At 40.4% G+C, this 18178-nt stretch overlaps 1 protein-coding gene across 3 annotated transcripts in view; it reads right to left on the bottom strand.

Annotated features, from left to right (window-relative positions):
* Positions 1-342: 342 nt before the first annotated feature.
* Positions 343-18178, bottom strand: part of LOC149179041 (lysM domain-containing GPI-anchored protein 1-like) — a 109004-nt gene continuing 91168 nt past the window's right edge. The window contains exons 2-5 of one of the 3 annotated variants that reach the window (XM_089420496.1): positions 1548-1665; positions 1292-1453; positions 1140-1171; positions 594-1007 (exon numbers count right to left, since the gene is read on the bottom strand). In XM_089420496.1, the coding sequence (XP_089276622.1) occupies positions 754-1007; positions 1140-1171; positions 1292-1453; positions 1548-1665 (566 nt within the window). In that variant the 3' untranslated portion in view covers positions 594-753. Of the gene's footprint in view, positions 521-593; positions 1071-1139; positions 1172-1291; positions 1454-1547; positions 1666-18178 lie in introns of those variants that run through there. The other 2 variants (XM_089420498.1, XM_089420499.1) reach the window with 2 other exon arrangements.

The raw sequence follows: 18178 nt of genomic DNA, 5'->3' as shown, positions 1-18178 counted from the left end.
CACTAACCCAAAGTGCAGGAAGACTGCACAAGATGACAGCGGACACTCTCCAGTTACCTTGGAGCCTTCTAGTTTCAAGTGATAACAGGGGCCATGTGCAGGTCCTGGCAAATTTAGTTGAGTACACCCTAGTCACAAAAGCTTGGCCAAAAGCTTGCTTTCACAAGTCCACAAGCCTGTGATCATGTTAACTGGACGCATCCACCAATATATATAGAAAGACAGACAGATAGATAGATAGATAGAATATGTACAGAATATTCCAGGTTTATAGATGGGACTCAAGACAAAAATATCTTCAAAACTGCAAGAAACATATTGTTTATAACGCACCTGAATATGTCTATTTGACACCAGTAGACTTGTGAAGGGAAAATAGAGCCCAAATACTCTATTCTATTATATCTAACCTCCATGTAACATTTTAGAAGCTAGCTGATTACAGAATTTCTTGGAGCTTTTATATTACCTTGCTGACATGGATCCATCCACATGACAGGTTAACAGTGTCGATAAGTTCCTGAATTGCATAGATACAGTGAGTTTTGACAAAATGTGTTGGTATGTAATTGTGTGTAGATAAACATAGTTAAACAAATCAAATAAATAACTCTGAGAAACAATCATAAAAGAATTTTCACGTTGGCCAAGGAACAGCTTCATTTCATCAAAGCTAAGCTTTATTGTAAAAAATCAATACATGGCTGTCCTATGATTTTTAACAGCCAAGTTTAAACATCCAAACTCTATTGACTACCTATTACAAAAATATATAAGATAAGGTATCCCTGAAACCAACATGCTCAAAAGGGAGACTGATCTCAGAGGCTTGTAAGAAGTACAACTATTAGGACTTGGCTCCATTGCAGGATTAGAATTGGCTATTCCTATTGTACCAGGTGATGGAGACGTGGCCGGTGATGGAGATTTTGGTATCGACAAACCGTTTGGAGTCGGTGCTGGCAAGGTAGAAGGTGGCCTTGTGTAAACAGGCGGGACATGTTTACCTGCACGTTCATATTTATCAGTTTATCTCCTTAATAGACTGAGCAAACTGTGTGTCATCATATCTGCAATATTTACCAAAGGACTATTCTAAGCAACAGATGCTAAGGAAGACATGAGATTGTAAGGCATACCTAAACATTGAGGTTGAAGGAAATTTTTCAAACTGTAATAAGAGAACAAAAAGGAAAACATGAGCAGGCTATCAAAGTAAGTTGTATTCGAAGCATAAGAAAATCTTAAGAAATTGTGAAACTAATCAGAACAAAGAAACATCAACACTTACGATGAACGGATTTTGCCATTAAGATAGCCACGATATAAGCAAGAAGTAACATTGCAACCGGCACTTGTTTGTTGTTCAATGACATCCCCAATCAAAAGGTTACTGTCCTTGCATTGCATGCCAGGGCATGATCCTGCCAGAAGGGATGGTGCACAATATAGGCTGGCAATTTCCAGATGAATTAGAAGGGGAAGTACTCTATAACAACAGAAGCAATAGAACCATATTGAATCTAAGGTGGATATTAGTAAATTACTTCAAGTCATTTGGCCCACAGCTGCATTGCACACAATGATCAGCAGTAACAGCATAGCTTCCATTTGCTACAAGTAGATCACTATTTGAAGGCAAATTCAAATTGTCTGATGAGCAGGCTGCAAAAAGAAATTATTGTTAGAATAATAAGATCCTGCAAGAAACTACCTACTGAGTATGAACTGCCAATCAAAAATCCTTCATTCAAGAACAGTAGTACAGAGGCTGCCAACTTATGTAGTAAGTTAGCTTTCATAAACCATCATACTAGCTAGGTAAAATAAGAGAATAAATTGTGGGTTACTATCCCATATGAATATGACATGATCAGGTTTAAGCATAGTACGGTTATACGTTGAAGGTAACTGTGTATAGAAATCCAATTATAAATCTGTAATCTTGTAAACGTCATTCAGAGGTATTAAGTACCTTCCTTGGTTTATCTTACACGTTGAAAAAAGAGACCAAACTTGGTCCATTACATCACCACCCAAAATTTTCCCAAATAACATCTGTTTCTTTCAGAGAATACTGTAAGGGGTTTATTCTTTTCAAGAAAATACTTAGCTGTTGAATCTTTTTGAAAAAATACATATTAACAAACATGTACAAGGTGAATATTCTAAAACTATTAACACTTTTTTTAATCATAATTGCTTCATAAAGCAATTACTAGAGGCCCCAGTTCGAAGCCCTTAGGGGAAAATGCTCATTAAGGAAAAATTATTATATATTCTATAATTTATTTTTGGAGAAATGCATGATATATTATTTCAAGGAACAAATAGTTACATCATGGAACAAAGGGAAGTACAGCAATCTAACGACAAGATGATAAGGAAATTCCCGTCCCAAAAAAGCCAAAAAAGTGAGCATATGAGCTTGTGTTGTTAATTTTTCTTAAGGCTATATTGTTCTTTGCTTTGATATTTGCATTTTATCATTCTCATATTAATTTCACCCCATGACATCATAACATTATTCATATTTACATCATTATCCAGCAACATATGCAATTATATTGAAAGAACAATATCATCATCATCAATGCAGCGGAACATAAAGAAACAATAGAAGAAAAGTATTCACACATAGAGACACCAGGATTGGTCGGAGACCAGGGCAAAAACCACTATGGAGAAAACCCTTTCAAATTCTTCTTCTTATTAGATTGTCATTGAATGATTCAGCGAAAAAGAGTACAATGATCCATATCTTCATCCATTCGACTATCCAACAAAAATCAACTCAACAACATCCATGAAATGAGCCCAACCATGCTCATACTCAAAACCCAGACTTGCAAGCTTGTAATGAATTGTCACTGTCTGTGGTCAACTACCGAACCCCGCTATCAACGAGCGAAAACTTCGGACAATTGAAATTTCAACATTAGGTCCCAGTCGCATGGAGGAGTCATGCGTGCGTGTTATGCTCTTGACCTGCGAGAAATCCAGAATACCAAAAATACGAAGAAATATAGCCCAGCACACAGAATTATCACATGAAATGAGAAAAAAGGCAAAGTATTTTATTATTCAGAAACAGATTCAATGTTCACTTGCCTCTTCAAGGGGGCAACCTCCAGCAGAGCAAAGCTCAATTACAATAAGACTCGATGATCTTTCCCTTACTAACTAAGACTATTTATAGCTAAATAACATCCAAAACCCTAACTACTAGTGGTCCCTTGCATAACACGGGTTAACCACTTTATTTATTAACTATGGCCCGTTTACAACTAACTATGGTCCCTTTTCTTTAATGTGGATCAACCACTTACAATTATTAATATGGGCTTTATTGACTCTCTAACTAACTATGACTCTTGACTCGGCCCATTGGGCTTATTACATAAATAAAGGGGTTACGGTTGGACCCTAACATGCCCTCCCCCATCAAAAGCAGCCTTGTCCTCAAGGTTGAAGCTATGGAAACTGCTAAAGAATAGTGGTTGGTTCCCAAGTCGCATCTTCTGGAAAGGTGTCTTTCCACTTGATGAGGACTTCCTTCATCGTGCAGCTGTGGAGATGTCTTTCACAAGTATCAAGGGCTTGTTTTGGTCGGAGCCAAAGTGAGCCTTCCTCATCCAATTCAGGTAGACTTGTTTGAACTTTGCAATTGTTCCCCACCACTTTCTTGAGGCATGATACATGGAAGACCAGATGGATTTTTGAAGTAGGTGGCAAGGCCAGTTTGTAGGCGACTGCTCCTATGCGTTGAAGTATCTGATAAGGTCCATAGAATTTTGGTGCTATTTTCTGGCAACCCTTTTCTTTGAGAGATGTTTGCTTATATGGTTGGAGTCACAGGAATACCTGATCCCCTTCTTGAAATGCGCACTCAGAACAATGTTGGTCTGCTTGTTGCTTCATTTGGTTCTGAGCTTGATGTAGATTATCTTTGAGATGAGCTATCATGGCAGCACGGTTTTGTAGGAGTTGATCAATTGCCTGTACTTTAGAACATCCAGGGATATAAGAAATAGGTGAAGGTGGGAGTTGGCCATACATTGCCTCATATGGAGTCATCTTGGTGGCTTCATGATAGTTAGTATTATACCACCATTCAGCTAAAGGTAGCCACTATACCCATTGATGTTTCTTTTCTGAAGTGAAGCACCTTAGATATGTCTCCAAACATTTGTTGACTGCTTCTGTTTGATCGTCGGTTTGGGGATGATAGGCGGTACTTAGCTAGAGTTGTGTTCCTTGTAGCTTGAAAAGTTCTTGCCAAAATTTGTTGGTGAAAGTGGGGTCGCAATCAGACACAATGGAAGTCGGCATGCCATGCAACTTGAAGATCTAGTCCAAGAAAAATTAAGCCACCAAAGTGGGGGTAAATGGGTGTGGTAGAGTGCAAAAAAGAGCATATTTAAAAAGTTTGTCCACAACCACCATGATCACTGATTTGTTTCCTGACTTTGGGATGCCAGTGATGAAATGCATGGAAACATCTATCCAAACAGAGGCTGGGAGTTAACCGGTAACTTGACTATTTCCCCTTTGTTGCGTTGGCACACATCGCATTCAGTTACAAAAGTAAGAATGTTGTTTTTCATGCTAATCCAAAAGAAAGAACGATGTGCGCGGGCATAAGTCTTCTGAAAGCATGAATGTCCTGCAATTGGAGATGAGTGCAGCTCGTCCAAGATGCGGATTTTGAGGGTGGATGCCAGTGATATAACTACTCGATCCTTGTAGCGAAGAATCTCATCCTTCCAAGAGTAGTCGGCTGAGGAATTAGGATCTTCTCTCAAGTTACTAATGAGTTGGGAAAGAGAGGGGTGGGGGAACCATTCCTTGTGAGCCTCTTGTTGAAGAAAAGTGTAACTAGGTTCGGTATTTGTAAATGTAATTTTGATCTTTGTACTTGTCAAGAAAAAGAAATATTATTTTTGTAAATTATTCGAATGAGTTTCTTACTCATTCATAGGTCTAGGAAAGTCAAAGGATCAAAGTCATGTTAAAGAGCTCTTCTTGAGCATGAATATGGGTCAACCTAGTGTCAAGTAGCCCTCCAAGACAAGCACCATCCTCCAGCGAAGAAGACTGCAAGCAAAACGATGAAGAGAACAGTTAAGTCGGCCTCAAAATGAATATTAACATCAAGTCGGCTCACATATGGAGACACATATTTTTGGTGGACATGTCGGCTCAAATACAGGGGCAAACCACTATATATACCCAGTCAAGGTATGTGCAGAAAAGAAGAAAACAAGAATCTCAGATCTCTGAAACTTTAGATAAATTACAGGACCTTGGATTCTCTCAGATAAGTACAGAAGTCTGAAACTCACATTACAGGAAGACACCTCTCAGATACCCCTGCAATCTCATGTATAATTACAGGAAGAAAGTTATAGTCTTCTCCTTCTCGGTGATGACAATCTAGGGTGCAAGGAAGACAGTCACAATCTCAATATAGATATGATGATGAAGATCTCAGTGCTGATCACTGTCTAGGCATGTTAAAGATGAAGATGATACACTCTATAGGACATTGATCAGTCTCGACATAATTTTGATCCCATAATAATGCTCTCAAGATAATATACACAGTCATGATCTCGGCACAATATCCTACCGAAGATAAGGTCATAATGAAGAACGATATGATGACCTCGTTGATATGGTGAAGGTCTCTATGAGGATACAGCAGTGATATTCTCAGTAATGACAGCAGTAATGAATATCTCAGCAGTACAATGAAGAAGATCTCAGCTGTGATAAACAAGAATATTGGTGTCTTGGTCTTGGAGTGGAATAGAAGGTCAAGTGTCATGGTCTTGGTGTTCGTCAATTGGAATCTCTATAAGAAGAATTATGTGTGGGTTTTCCTCTCCAAGAGGGAGAGGTTTTGGCCCTGGCAGAATGCCAACTTCTTGTGTTCTTGTCTCTTTGTTTTGGTAGCTATTTGATGAAATAAGAAACTCACACTCTAATAATGTAAAAGAGAAGATTGTGCTAATAAGAAAGTAAAATGCCTCACAAATAGTTATCGAGTCAAAGAAGTATCTCATTAACTACGTGTGCCCTAGATTCTTCAACATGGTATTAGAGCTAAGGTGCTAAAATCAAAGGGCGGGCAGCTAAAAGAGACATTCAAGGATCAATCTACAACAGCAGTATACGATGTCACAGTTTTGAATTACAGTCTCTCTCAACTTGATGACCAATACTCAGATAATGATTCTTCCCACATTCTCAGCCTCAGAAAACTCTAACAAAATATGCAAATGATCACAGGCAGAAGACTCGATTAGGAGTGCTCATACAGCAGTTCAGTTTGGATATACATAGCCAGATGACATTTATTTTACAAGTCCCATTCTACCCACAGTCTTAGTGCCACTACATGAAGATGTCAACCTCGGATTGAATCCTTTCTATTAAAGGAAACAGTCTTGACATCTCGGATTCTCAGAGCTTGATGATATATATTCAAAGGCATATATATAGAAGTTTGTATAAACAGTACTCAATATAAAATGAAGAAGTCCTATGATACAGCAATTCTAACTAATGGGTCTCTATGCATCATGGAAAGCGACCTCAATACTCAATGATTCTACATAATGTTGCATACTACAAGGTTCCATGGTCTACTTATGTGATAGCAATGCAATGCCATCCCATGTACATCAACATTTTGTCAGATATATAAGTCGAAGTAACTCGAAGGCAAAGAAGGCAATCTTCGTATCAGTACAACGAGGATCTCATCCGGAGGAAGCATCAATGCATCTGCTTCAACCACTTCTAACATGATCAAGGTGAAGATTTCATCTTCACATGACAAGTAAGTATCTTTTCATTCTATAATTAAGTTTGGTTAAATGATTTCATGATTGTAAGGATATCTATAGGTTGGATGGGTCATCAAGATTCCTTGCATGAAGGAGGATAGTCATAGTCCTCTAAGAAGATGAAGTCATTAAACATATCAATAGGTCTCCTCTGAATTTATGGAAAGGGATGCTTATGAAAGATCCCCTCACATAGCAATATTGGAGACATCAAAGTGATGTAGATGATAAACTCATTCTCTGAAGGTGCAATAAAGAAGGTCATATGAAATCTAATCTTCATGAAAGTAAAGGTATCAAAGGATATAGGATATCTTCATAAGATCCCATCTACAAGATCTAGGAAGGAAGATAATCATCATCGTTCTAACTGATAGGCAAGGTAACAAATGTTCATGAACTCTTTCATCGTTCTAACTGATAGGCAAGGTAACAAATGTCCATGAACAAGAAGGTTACCTCATTCAACAACTTGTGGTCTCTATGCTAGATAGAGAAAGACAAGTTGATGGCAAAAATATTGAAGGTTAAAAGAACTCAACCATGTGCAGAAAGGAAAGGCAAGGTTGGTCCTCAAGCAAGACAAAATAAGTATAGTTAAGATTCAATGCTATAGAAAGATTTTGGAAGCTCATATCACTAAAAGATGGAGGAAGCTGAAGAAAAGGGCCAAGGAAAGAGGGAGTAACAAATCTCTCCTATGAGTAAGATAGTATCCCTCACAAAAGAGTCCTATCATAAGCTCCTAAATCTTGTGTTATAAGATATGACAATGATAATAAGATGCATCATGGCATCATGGAAGCATTAGAAACAAGAGCTTGTAACATCACCATAGGGATCATGAAGGACAAAATCCATGGCAGACAACATGTAGGATATATAGCTCTTGGGAACCTCAGTGGACATTGAAGGAAAGAAAGGAGTCATCTAAGGCTCATCATACATCAAGTCAAAAAGGAAACATCTGCCAGTTGGGGATATACAAGATCCTCAAAATTCTTTGATGGAATCCTCATCGTAGGGTTCACTAATCTAGAGAGGAAGAAAGTGTTTCAACAAGAACTCCAACTTATGGAATCCATGAGATGATGATATGATGACATGAAGCAGATCAAGGGATTGAAGATCGTTTCAATCAAGGAAGTTGTTGGAAGAAAACTCGATGATCTGAAGGTAAAATAAGGTATGTATGATTGTGTTTAATATTATAATGTCATGTCATATGGTTGCAGGTAACATGGATCATTGTTTCTATCTTAAGAAGCATGATCAAGAGAAAAAGGATCTCCTCCTCTGAAAGGATGCAAGAAGGCATAAGTCACACTAGATGAAATCAACATAATATGTCCTCATATGAAGTATGAGGTGATTGACTACAATGAAGAAACTTTGATTGAAAGCTACTGGGAATGGAATGTGTGAGGAAGGAAGAAATCGTGAGATATGCAACCATGATGAAGCAATCAACATCCAAAAGACCAAGAAAATTTGAATAGAAGATCTCCCTGAAAGATACGAAGACTCCGATGAAAGTCTGAAAAAGATGAAGACCCTTGACAATGGATATCTTTGGGAGATATGTCAATATGTGTGCAAGATGTTGATACCTACAGAAAGATGTCATGATGAAGAGCCACCAAGTAAGGTACGATTTGATTTAATGATATATTTGATTTCTTGAATAATATATGGATAAGTTCATGTTGGGCTACTTACAAGTACAACTAGCACTCATGTGATGAATAGAAGAAGCATGATGAGAAAGAAGTAGTCATATGACAAAGGTTCTAGATATGAAGAAGGCCACTTTCCATGAAGAAAGGAATGACATGACGAACCGAGAAGGAAAGTGATCGATGGCTGATGCCCTACAAGGAAGAAGCTCAACTGAACTCTATGACATCAATGAAAGAAGTTGATCTGAAGAACCCACGAAGAAGAAGTTGTTGATGAATAGAAGAGTCCCTTGTTAAGAAGGAGCTCTGACAGGTCCCTAATCAAGAGGGAGCTTGAATTAGATAACCCCTTATTACAAAGGAGTAACAATTGTGTTTTTCTATTTCATGTGTCATGCACTAGACCAGGACTAACAACCGTAACTCTAGGTGAACGCCATGAATGGAAATGTAGACACATGATAGACACAACATTCTTGTCTTCACTTGGGAAGAAAGAATGGAGGATTGGGTAATCATCTAGCATCTGATGCTCTTTGAGGATGTGTAGGGCATCCAAAATAAGAGTAGGCAAGAGGACCGATATTCTTTGACGGCTAGGAAGTTAGGAACCCAAGATAAGAATAGTCCTAGAAGGTCATACTTAGTGAACACTTGGGTGCAAGGTTACTTGGGAGGGGGAGTGAAAACGGGGAGCGGGAGCGACATTTTCAGAAGCTCCCAGTTTGGGAGCGATTCCGGGAGAGTTTTTTATATAATATATATTTTTTTATATTTTTTATATTTTGATTCATATATGTCAACAAAAGTATGTAGAATGATGAATTAGATATAATAAAAAATAGATTGAACCATATAACAACAATCATCTAGAAGTTATAATCTTCATCAACCATGTCCACAAATTAGTAACATAGTAACATACAACATATTGAGTCTCATGATTCATCAATCTTAAAGCTTCAAGCTTTCAAAATTCAATATATAGCATTTATCATCATTGATCACCAAAGTTGTACTTGTAAGCTAAGTGTAACCATTACAAAAAATAATATCTAACATGAAATGAAATGTTATAAAATGAAATGAAATGAAACAACTTTCAACTTTCACGAAGAATCATATTCATAATTCATTACTACTGAGTTATAATTGCCAACTTCAAACTTCGAACTTAAACTGTCATATATTGTTTACAAAAAATATCATTATAAATATGAAAGAGTCAATAGTTATAAAAACTACTAGAAACTAGAAAAGACAAGTAAATCTATTATCTATTGCTAATGCTTGGCCTCTCGCCGCCACGAGAAATGTCTAATTTTTTAGTCTTGTTGGAAAATCAGGATCTTTGTCATTAATATCACCCTCTAAGCATTAATATCCAGAGGCATCTTTGTTGTTACCTCTGGATCTGTATAGGGATCTTTGTCATTAATATCACCCTCTAAGCATTAACATAAGATAGAAAAAGCATACCATGTCAAGTCAAGATTTTGTTTAAGTGATGTGTACATTTTTAGGAGGGTCATGATAGAGGAGTTCGACAACCAATGTCACTAACATCAAGGTACATAGAGGGATTGGTGCTCTTGATTAAATATGAGTTCCATACCCTAATACATGACAAAATCCAATGGAAACATTGCAATCCCCCCAATCCTGAAAAACTGATAAGTCTACTGGATTTTGAATGAAATCTAAAATTCTACTTTCTCCATATGAAATCCAATGAGGTCGGAACCACTCTCAAACATCCTGATTCATTTCATGGTAATGTTAAAAATTTAAGTAAAAAGATGAAAATGAAGATTAAGGAGAATGTCACTTTTACTTTAAGAATTTAACATTACCATGAATCGCATATCAATACTAGGGCCATAGGCTTGATCATTAGGCTGCCCCACTCAAAACTTATTTGTTTCTTTGAAAAAAAATTGCATTTGGAATATTATTGCAAAAAAAACTAAATGCTCCCAAAAAACCAGGGAGCGTTTTTTTTGTCGGGAGAGCACTCCCAAAATCACTCCCTCTTCGGGATCGATTTCGGGAGCGCGCTCCTGACTATCTCTTGAGTCGCTACCGCCCAGAGCGCAAATTTGGAGCGGGGGCGTGAGAAGGGGGGGCGCTCCCCCGCAACCCTGCCTGTGTGGGTATGTACCTTGAGAGACAATGATGAAGGTGTCTATAAATCATTGGTCTCACCAGCATTGTAGCTCATGGTCTCGTAGAGAGATGGAGTTGTTAGTCAAGACCTTGCATTGTGACAATGTTGGTTGATATAATACTATACTGATGGGATTACCAATTCCATTCTTCTTATGAGAAATTCTTCAGATTGAGAATGACCAAGTACCATTGTAAATACCTCCCTAGTTAAGAGGAAGTGTTGAAGAAAAGTGTAACTAGGTTCTGTATTTGTAAATGCAATTTTGATCTTTGTACATGTCAAGAAAAAGAAATATTATTTTTGTAAATTATTCGAATGAGTTTCTTGCTCATTCATAGGTCTAGGAAAGTCAAAAGATCAAAGTCATGTTAAAGAGCTCTTCTTGAGCATGAATATGGGTAAACCTAGAGTCAAGTAGCCCTCTAAGACAAGCACCATCCTCCAGCGAGGAAGACTGCAAGCAAAACGATGAAGAGAACAGTTAAGTCGTCCTCAAAATGAATATTAACATCAAGTCGGCTCACATATGCAGACACATCTTTTTAGTGGACATGTCGGCTCAAATACAGGGGCAAACCACTATATATACCTTGTCAAGGTCTGCACAGAAAAGGAGAAAATAGGAATCTCGAATCTCTGAAACTTCAGATAAATTACAGGACCTCGGATTCTCTCGGATAAGTACAGAAGTCTGAAACTCGCATTACAAGAAGACACCTCTCGGATACCCCTGCAATCTCGTGTATAATTTCAGAAAGAAAGTTATAGTCTTCTCCTTCTCGGTGGTGACAGTCTAGGGTGCAAGGAAGACAGTCACAATCTCAATATAGATATGATGATGAAGACCTCAGTGTTGATCACTATCTATTCATGTTAAAGATGAAGATGATACACTCTATAAGACATTGATGACTGTCTCAACATAATTGTGATCCCACAATAATGCTCTCTCAACATAATATACACAGTCATGATCTCGGCACAATATCCTACCGAAGATAAGGTCATAATGAAGAACGATATGATGACCTCGTTGATATGGTGAAGGTCTCTATGAAGATACAGCAGTGATGTTCTCAGTAATGACAGCAGTAATGAAGATCTCAGCAGTACAGTGAAGATTATCTCAACAATGATAAACAAGAAGATTGGTGTCTTGGTCTTGGAGTGGCATAGAAGGTCAAGTGTCATGGTCTTGGTGTTCGTCAATTGGAATCTCTATAAGAAGAATTATGTGCGGGTTTTCCTCTCCAAGAGGGAGAGGTTTTGGCCCTGGCATAATGCCAACTTCTTGTGTTCTTGTCTCTTTGTTTTGGTAGCTATTTGATGAAATAAGAAACTCACACTCTAATAATGTCAAAGAGAATATTGTGCTAATAAGAAAGTAAAATGCCTCACAAATAGTTATCAAGTCAAAGAAGAATATCATTAACTACATGTGCCCTAGATTCTTCAACACCTCTTTAATCCAATCTGGTATGGATAGAGAGATTGATAGCAGGGTGCTCTTATCCTCAAATTGGCACAATAAAGCATCAACTACTACATTGTCACGCCCTTTCTTGTAAATTTTCTCATAATCATATCCAAGCATTTTGGCAAGCCATTTATTTTGTTGTGACAATGATAGACGTTGCTCTAGAGAATATTTTAGGCTTTGATAGTCCGTGCAAATTTGGAAACGTCGCCCCAGCAAATATGGCCGCTAGGTGTCTACTGCATGTAAGATGGCCATCATTTCTTTCTTATAAGTAGATTGACCCCGATGTTTGCCACTGAGTTGTTGGTTGGTGAAAGCCAATGGTCTACCTTTCTGCATTAATATAGCGCCAATACCGGTACTGGAAGCATCACAGTCAATCACAAATGATTTGGTGAAGTCTAGTAGGGTCAATACGGGAGTGGAGCACATGGCTTGTTTGAGAGCCAAGAAGGCCTGCTAAGCTGCATCAGTCTAGAGAAATGATTTTTTCTTGAAGATTAGTGAGGGGTCTAGCAATGCAACAATAATAGCGGACAAATTTGCGATAGTAGCCAGTGAGACCCAAGAATCCCCTCAAACTCTTCAAGGTTTTTGGTTGAGGTCAATCTTGCATTGCCTGAATCTTTTTCGAATCAACCCTCACTCCTTCACGACCCACAATGTGTCCCAAATACTCGACTTCTTCCACGCCAAAAGAGAACTTGGATAATTTGACAAATAATTTGTGATCGTAGAGCAGTTGCAATATTTGGTCTACATGTTGAAGATGTTTGTCCCAAGTTATGTTGTAGATGAGAATGTCATCAAAGAAGACCAGGACAATTTTTCGGAGATATGGTTTCAACAGGTGGTTCATGAGGCTTTGAAAAGTAGATGGAGCATTACAAAGACCAAATGGCATGACTAGGAATTCATAATGGCCTTCATGAGTTTAGAAGGCAATCTTGGGAACATCTACTTCCTTCATGTGTATTTGGTGATAGCCCAAGCGGAGGTCTATCTTGGTAAAGAATTGAGCACCATGCAGTTCATTAAGCCGATCATCAACAACTGGAATAGGAAATTTGTCCTTGAGAGTGAGCTTGTTGAGGGCCCGAAAGTCCGAACACATGCGCCATTCTCCATCTTTCTTAGAACCATGACCACTGGAGATGAATAAGGACTGATGTCGGGACAAATAACACTAGCTTCGAGTAGTTCCTTCATGATCTTTTCAATTTAATTCTTTTGGGCAAAAGGATATCGATATGGGCGGACATTGGGCGGTTGGACCGCCGGGACCAAAGGGATGTTATGATCATGTTCACCCCTAGAGGGTGGAAGCTCTTTAGGTTTGTCAAAGACCCATTGGTGGCGATTTAAGACCTGTTGCATCTCAGGATGAATATGAGGAGTAGTGGATTCAATGCCCTGGATGGCATTAAATTGGGCAACTACTCCATGATGGCCCTTTTTAAAAGCTTCTCCATTCGATGTGAGCTTATGATAGTAGGAGCACCTGCCTGGAGTCCCCTTAATGTATGAATGTGGTCATTCTGCTTAAAGCTCATATATAACTCCTGGAAATCCATTGTGATAGGGCCCAGTGTGCGAAGCCATTCAGCACCTAAGACAATGTCGCAACCACCCATTTCAATAGCAAACATGTGGGTCTTTAGGTGGTAGTCTCCCATTTGAAGCTTAATATTTTCACAACGGCCTTCACATTTCATGGTTCCCCCATCAGCGATAAGGACTTGGAAATTAGATACCGCCCGCACAAAGCAATGAACAGCTTCTGCGACTCTCTTATGGATAAAGTTATGAGTGTTGCCACTATCAATCAATACCACTATTGGTCGATGTTTAATAAAGCCTCGGATTTTGAGAGTCTGAGGCGAAGAAATGCCAGCCAAGGCATGTAGTGAGATAACTAGCTCATCTAGCGTAGCTGTGAGATCATTGTCGGTTTGGGTTTCCCCGACTTCGTCCTCGGGAACCTCAAGGGATGGAGCTTCCTCTGCTGAGCTGTTATCAGTAGCATCAATTTGAAAGAATTTTGGTTCCTTGCATTTATGTCTAGGGGAGTACTTGTCATCACAGTAGTAGCACAGTCCTTGTTTTCTTCTTTCTTCCATTTCTACTGGTGATACCTTTTGAACCTTAAGTGTTTGGGTGGGGCCTTGAGCCTGGGTGGGGCATGCCTTGGCGACGAAATTTGGACGATTGGACTAGGCATTTAAGGCGATTTCCACATCTAAGACCTTGCTACATGCGTCCAACCAAGTAGTTGGGTGGTGCATCCGGACATGGGCTTGGATGGCTTCTTTTAGGCCACTGATGAAACACTCCAAGTAGAAGACATCTCCTAGACCGTTAGTTCTAATGGACAATTGCTCAAAGGCTACAATGTAGTCCTTTATGTACCTGTTTTCCGAAGCTTAGTGAGACAGCCCAAAAAATTAGATTCCCGGTCAAAGTGATCACATATGGCTTTTGAGAACATGTAACAAGTTACTCTCCTAATGCCTCGAGTTGTCTTGTTGAAAGTGCGCCATGTAGCTCCCTCTCGGTCACCTCCCTAAGTGTGAACTTAGGGGTGGAGCATATGCTACCCCTGCAATAACCCACACATTCCCCAAGCACATATCTTTCAGCTCGTGCCCTAACCAAGTGCCACCGCTGAAAATCCTCTCTTTGGATAATCTTTGTCCCAACTAACTATCTTGAGTGAGCCTCCCGCGTCCTACTACTCGCGATGAAGGCAACAAGGGACAACATCCAACTCCTCTATGCCTGCAAACAATGTGGAAATGAGGCAGGCATGCAAGACCCCATGGATGTCGTCAAATGATGCTCATCTGCCTCCTCATCGATCTTGGGTGATTTATACCCAATGGCATGCCTATCGTCCCCATCAGGCGGTCTCCCTGGAGGTAATGCTCCAAAATACCCATGGGCAGCGTCACACCTCACTACATATGACCAAGTACCCCTATGCTCCCTTGCATAGAAACATGTATCTATGTTCCCCTTAGCAAACGACTACGCCCAGTTGCACCCCTCTGTGCACTGTTGGATACCATTACCGGTTACCATATCACCCTGAATCAGCTGGCATTCCTCTTGTGTCGAAGCAGTCGTCACTCCTTGCAGAAACTCCAAGGGGTGTGAATTGCCCCTTCTACTCCACAGGGCAAGCCCACACATCACACACAGTACACCTACATACACCTTTGTGCTCCCACTGGATAACACTGCCTACTATCGTGCTACCCTGTACCATAAAGCATCCCATGCGTTCCAATGTATCTGCAACCCTGCTAATGGACCCACCATGATGCATGACATATCTGCTCACCTATCCTGGTAAATTTGAGCAGCCCAACTCCATACATGCTAGAGGGAATATCGTTGTTGTGTAGATCATTCATGGCTCTCATGCCCAATACATCATTTGGAGAGCATCGTCTCCATACAGTGCCCTATCTGATGGCCTGCCAATGCCACCTCTGACAAGCCCCTGCCAAAGCGTGCTAGTCATCTCGTGAATCCATGCACGACCAGCATCCCCAAACAACTCGCAGAGCCAGCCTGCTCCCATGTCAATCCAATCTATCACTAATGCTGATGGTGATCCAAAAGTGTGTGGATGCTCAATCACCGAGACTGTCTCACCACTAATACCCTCACTAGCCAAATCCATGAGGTGGGGGGAAATTCCACTTGGATTCCAATGCCAACCTGGGTATCCAGTATCCCCAATGTCTGGGAGCTCTTGTTGGGCTTCACTCCCGATTGCAACCATCCCCATAAATCTCGTCCACTCCACCGGGTACCAACTCGTAATCTCTCGCCACCCAACCCCAAGGGCAAGATCGAATGCATGTGCACCAGCATGTGCAACAACGTCATCATGTGAATGTTGCGCCTTGTGCAACTCATGTCGCCTCATCTCACTACCCTGGTTAACACATGAGATCTGATTAGGTAACTCTGCCTCTCCCTCTCTAATGAGAAAGGGCAATCCATTAGCACTACGAGCCTATCTATGTATGCCTGAACATTGCAGCTTTGACGCTCCAATGTGAGCTCTACTTGTACCATTAGGGAATCCAACCGTTCCCCAACACGAATCAGTTTGGTCGATGACTCGGTACGACCGCTCTCATGCCCTCCAACTCCTCATTCTGTTGTAGAATGGCTTCCCAGACTATCTTGGCCTTCTCTCCCAATGCTAAAAGGTTGGCACTAAGCTGTCAGATCCACTAAGGACGACTATCATCTGGAAACTCGGTCACAGTCCTGGACATCTCATCAACGAGTGCCTCATCAATGGATGGCACCTCATCAACGAACGATACCTCATCAACAATGGATACCCCTGTGTCTCCTAGCACCTCATCAATTTGTTGTGGCCAGCTATCATCTAGAAACTCAGTCACAACCCTAGCTACCTCATCAAGTGGCAGAACCTTATCCATGGGTGGCACCTCATCAACAGGTGGCCCTCTGAGTGTATGCCCTACTCTCTCCACTAAGGTGTCAACTGAAGCTAGCAAAGGGATCTCCAACAAGGGTGGCACCTGCGTCACACTAGGTATGTCTACATGCTCCTCGCACTCCTGTGTGCCCTCGGCCTCCTGCTCAATCTCCTCCTCAAGCTCCTGGTATCTAAAGCCAAGTCCCTGTTATCTCTCCAAGAAACTCTCCTAGGTTGTAGCTCAAAGATGCCTGGTAACATATAATCTTCAATATTTTTCTAGGAACTATTGGAAAGGATGATGGTTTGGTTCAAGCGAGATAACCACTTCAACTCTGTTTCACTCCAGACATGCATGAACACCCTCAGCCTACAAGGCTTTAGACCATTAATGCTCAATAGTTTGCAAATTAAGTGAATGGATGAAGAATACTAACCACACCAGCAGATGCATACATAACATATGATAGCCAGCTGCAGCCAGTGAATGAAGCTTGCAACTCTAATGTATCTAAGCAGAGATAAGATGACAGTTATCTAGCGTTAGATATAGGAGAAACATAGATGACCTATTCAATAGAAAATCCAATTCACCAATGTAGGAATAAGATGACAGTTATCTAGCATTAGACATAGGAGAAAGCATGAATAAACCTATCCAGGTGCAAGTTTAGAACAGAGGGGAAATGGACATTGAACATATAACAGCAAAAGAAGCTTGTATTGCTGAAAATGAAGATGAGACGCTGCAAGGAACAAAGAATCTACAGTCTCCAGAAGTTGAACCCTGATTACATCCTGCTTTCAGCTATTTATAGCTCTTTACAATGCTCTCCAGACCTTTAGGGTTGGAGTTGTCTTAATCTATCCCCTACTCTCTTTAACTGCCTGATTGTGTTCCAAGACGCAACTTCCTTTCCATCACGGAAACATTAATCAATTCTGGTACTGTGCCGCCCTATTAGGTAGTTGGCTTGATTATGGCAATGGAGCTCCATCACTGTTTAATTCTGTTTGTTGGGTCGTGCTGTGTCCTTCTTCCTTCGGCCATGCTTTCTGTTAATTCGGTTCAGCAGTCAGACTATCATCAGACTGACAGAGCCAACCACCTTCTCCATCAGGTAACTGGTAGGAAGTAGAGTATGAGGTGCATGAGTGGACGAACGTGCTAGATCGGACGGACGGAGAAGTAACAGGGAGATGGAGGACGATCAGGAACGGTCGTGAATGAGGGCCGTCAGATCGAGGGGACTACACGGTGGAGATCGTGTGTAGGAGGCTTGAGGTCATGGTGGGGGCGGAACATGTCTAGGCTGTTAGATCTTAGGTGAGCAGATTGGACGGTTATCAGGTGGTGGATGTGCACGGACGATAACACCAAGGGGTGGTTTGGCTCAAGCGGTTATGGTTTATATCGGGTGCTCATCGGGTAGTAAGTGGTAAATGGTGGAGTCCATCCGATTCCATTCAACAGGTGACACGTCACAGCGGAAGAGAGAGAAAAAATCGCCTTTATTGGGCGGGTATTCT

The sequence above is a fragment of the Pinus tabuliformis genome, chromosome 4_1, assembly GCF_031772625.1.
Source record: "Pinus tabuliformis cultivar Carrire ecotype Pingquan chromosome 4_1, CPIR1, whole genome shotgun sequence".
NCBI classification, from domain to species: domain Eukaryota; kingdom Viridiplantae; phylum Streptophyta; class Pinopsida; order Pinales; family Pinaceae; genus Pinus; species Pinus tabuliformis.
The sequence above is the reverse complement of the archived record's forward strand: the minus strand, read 5'-3'. Positions and strand labels throughout refer to the sequence as shown.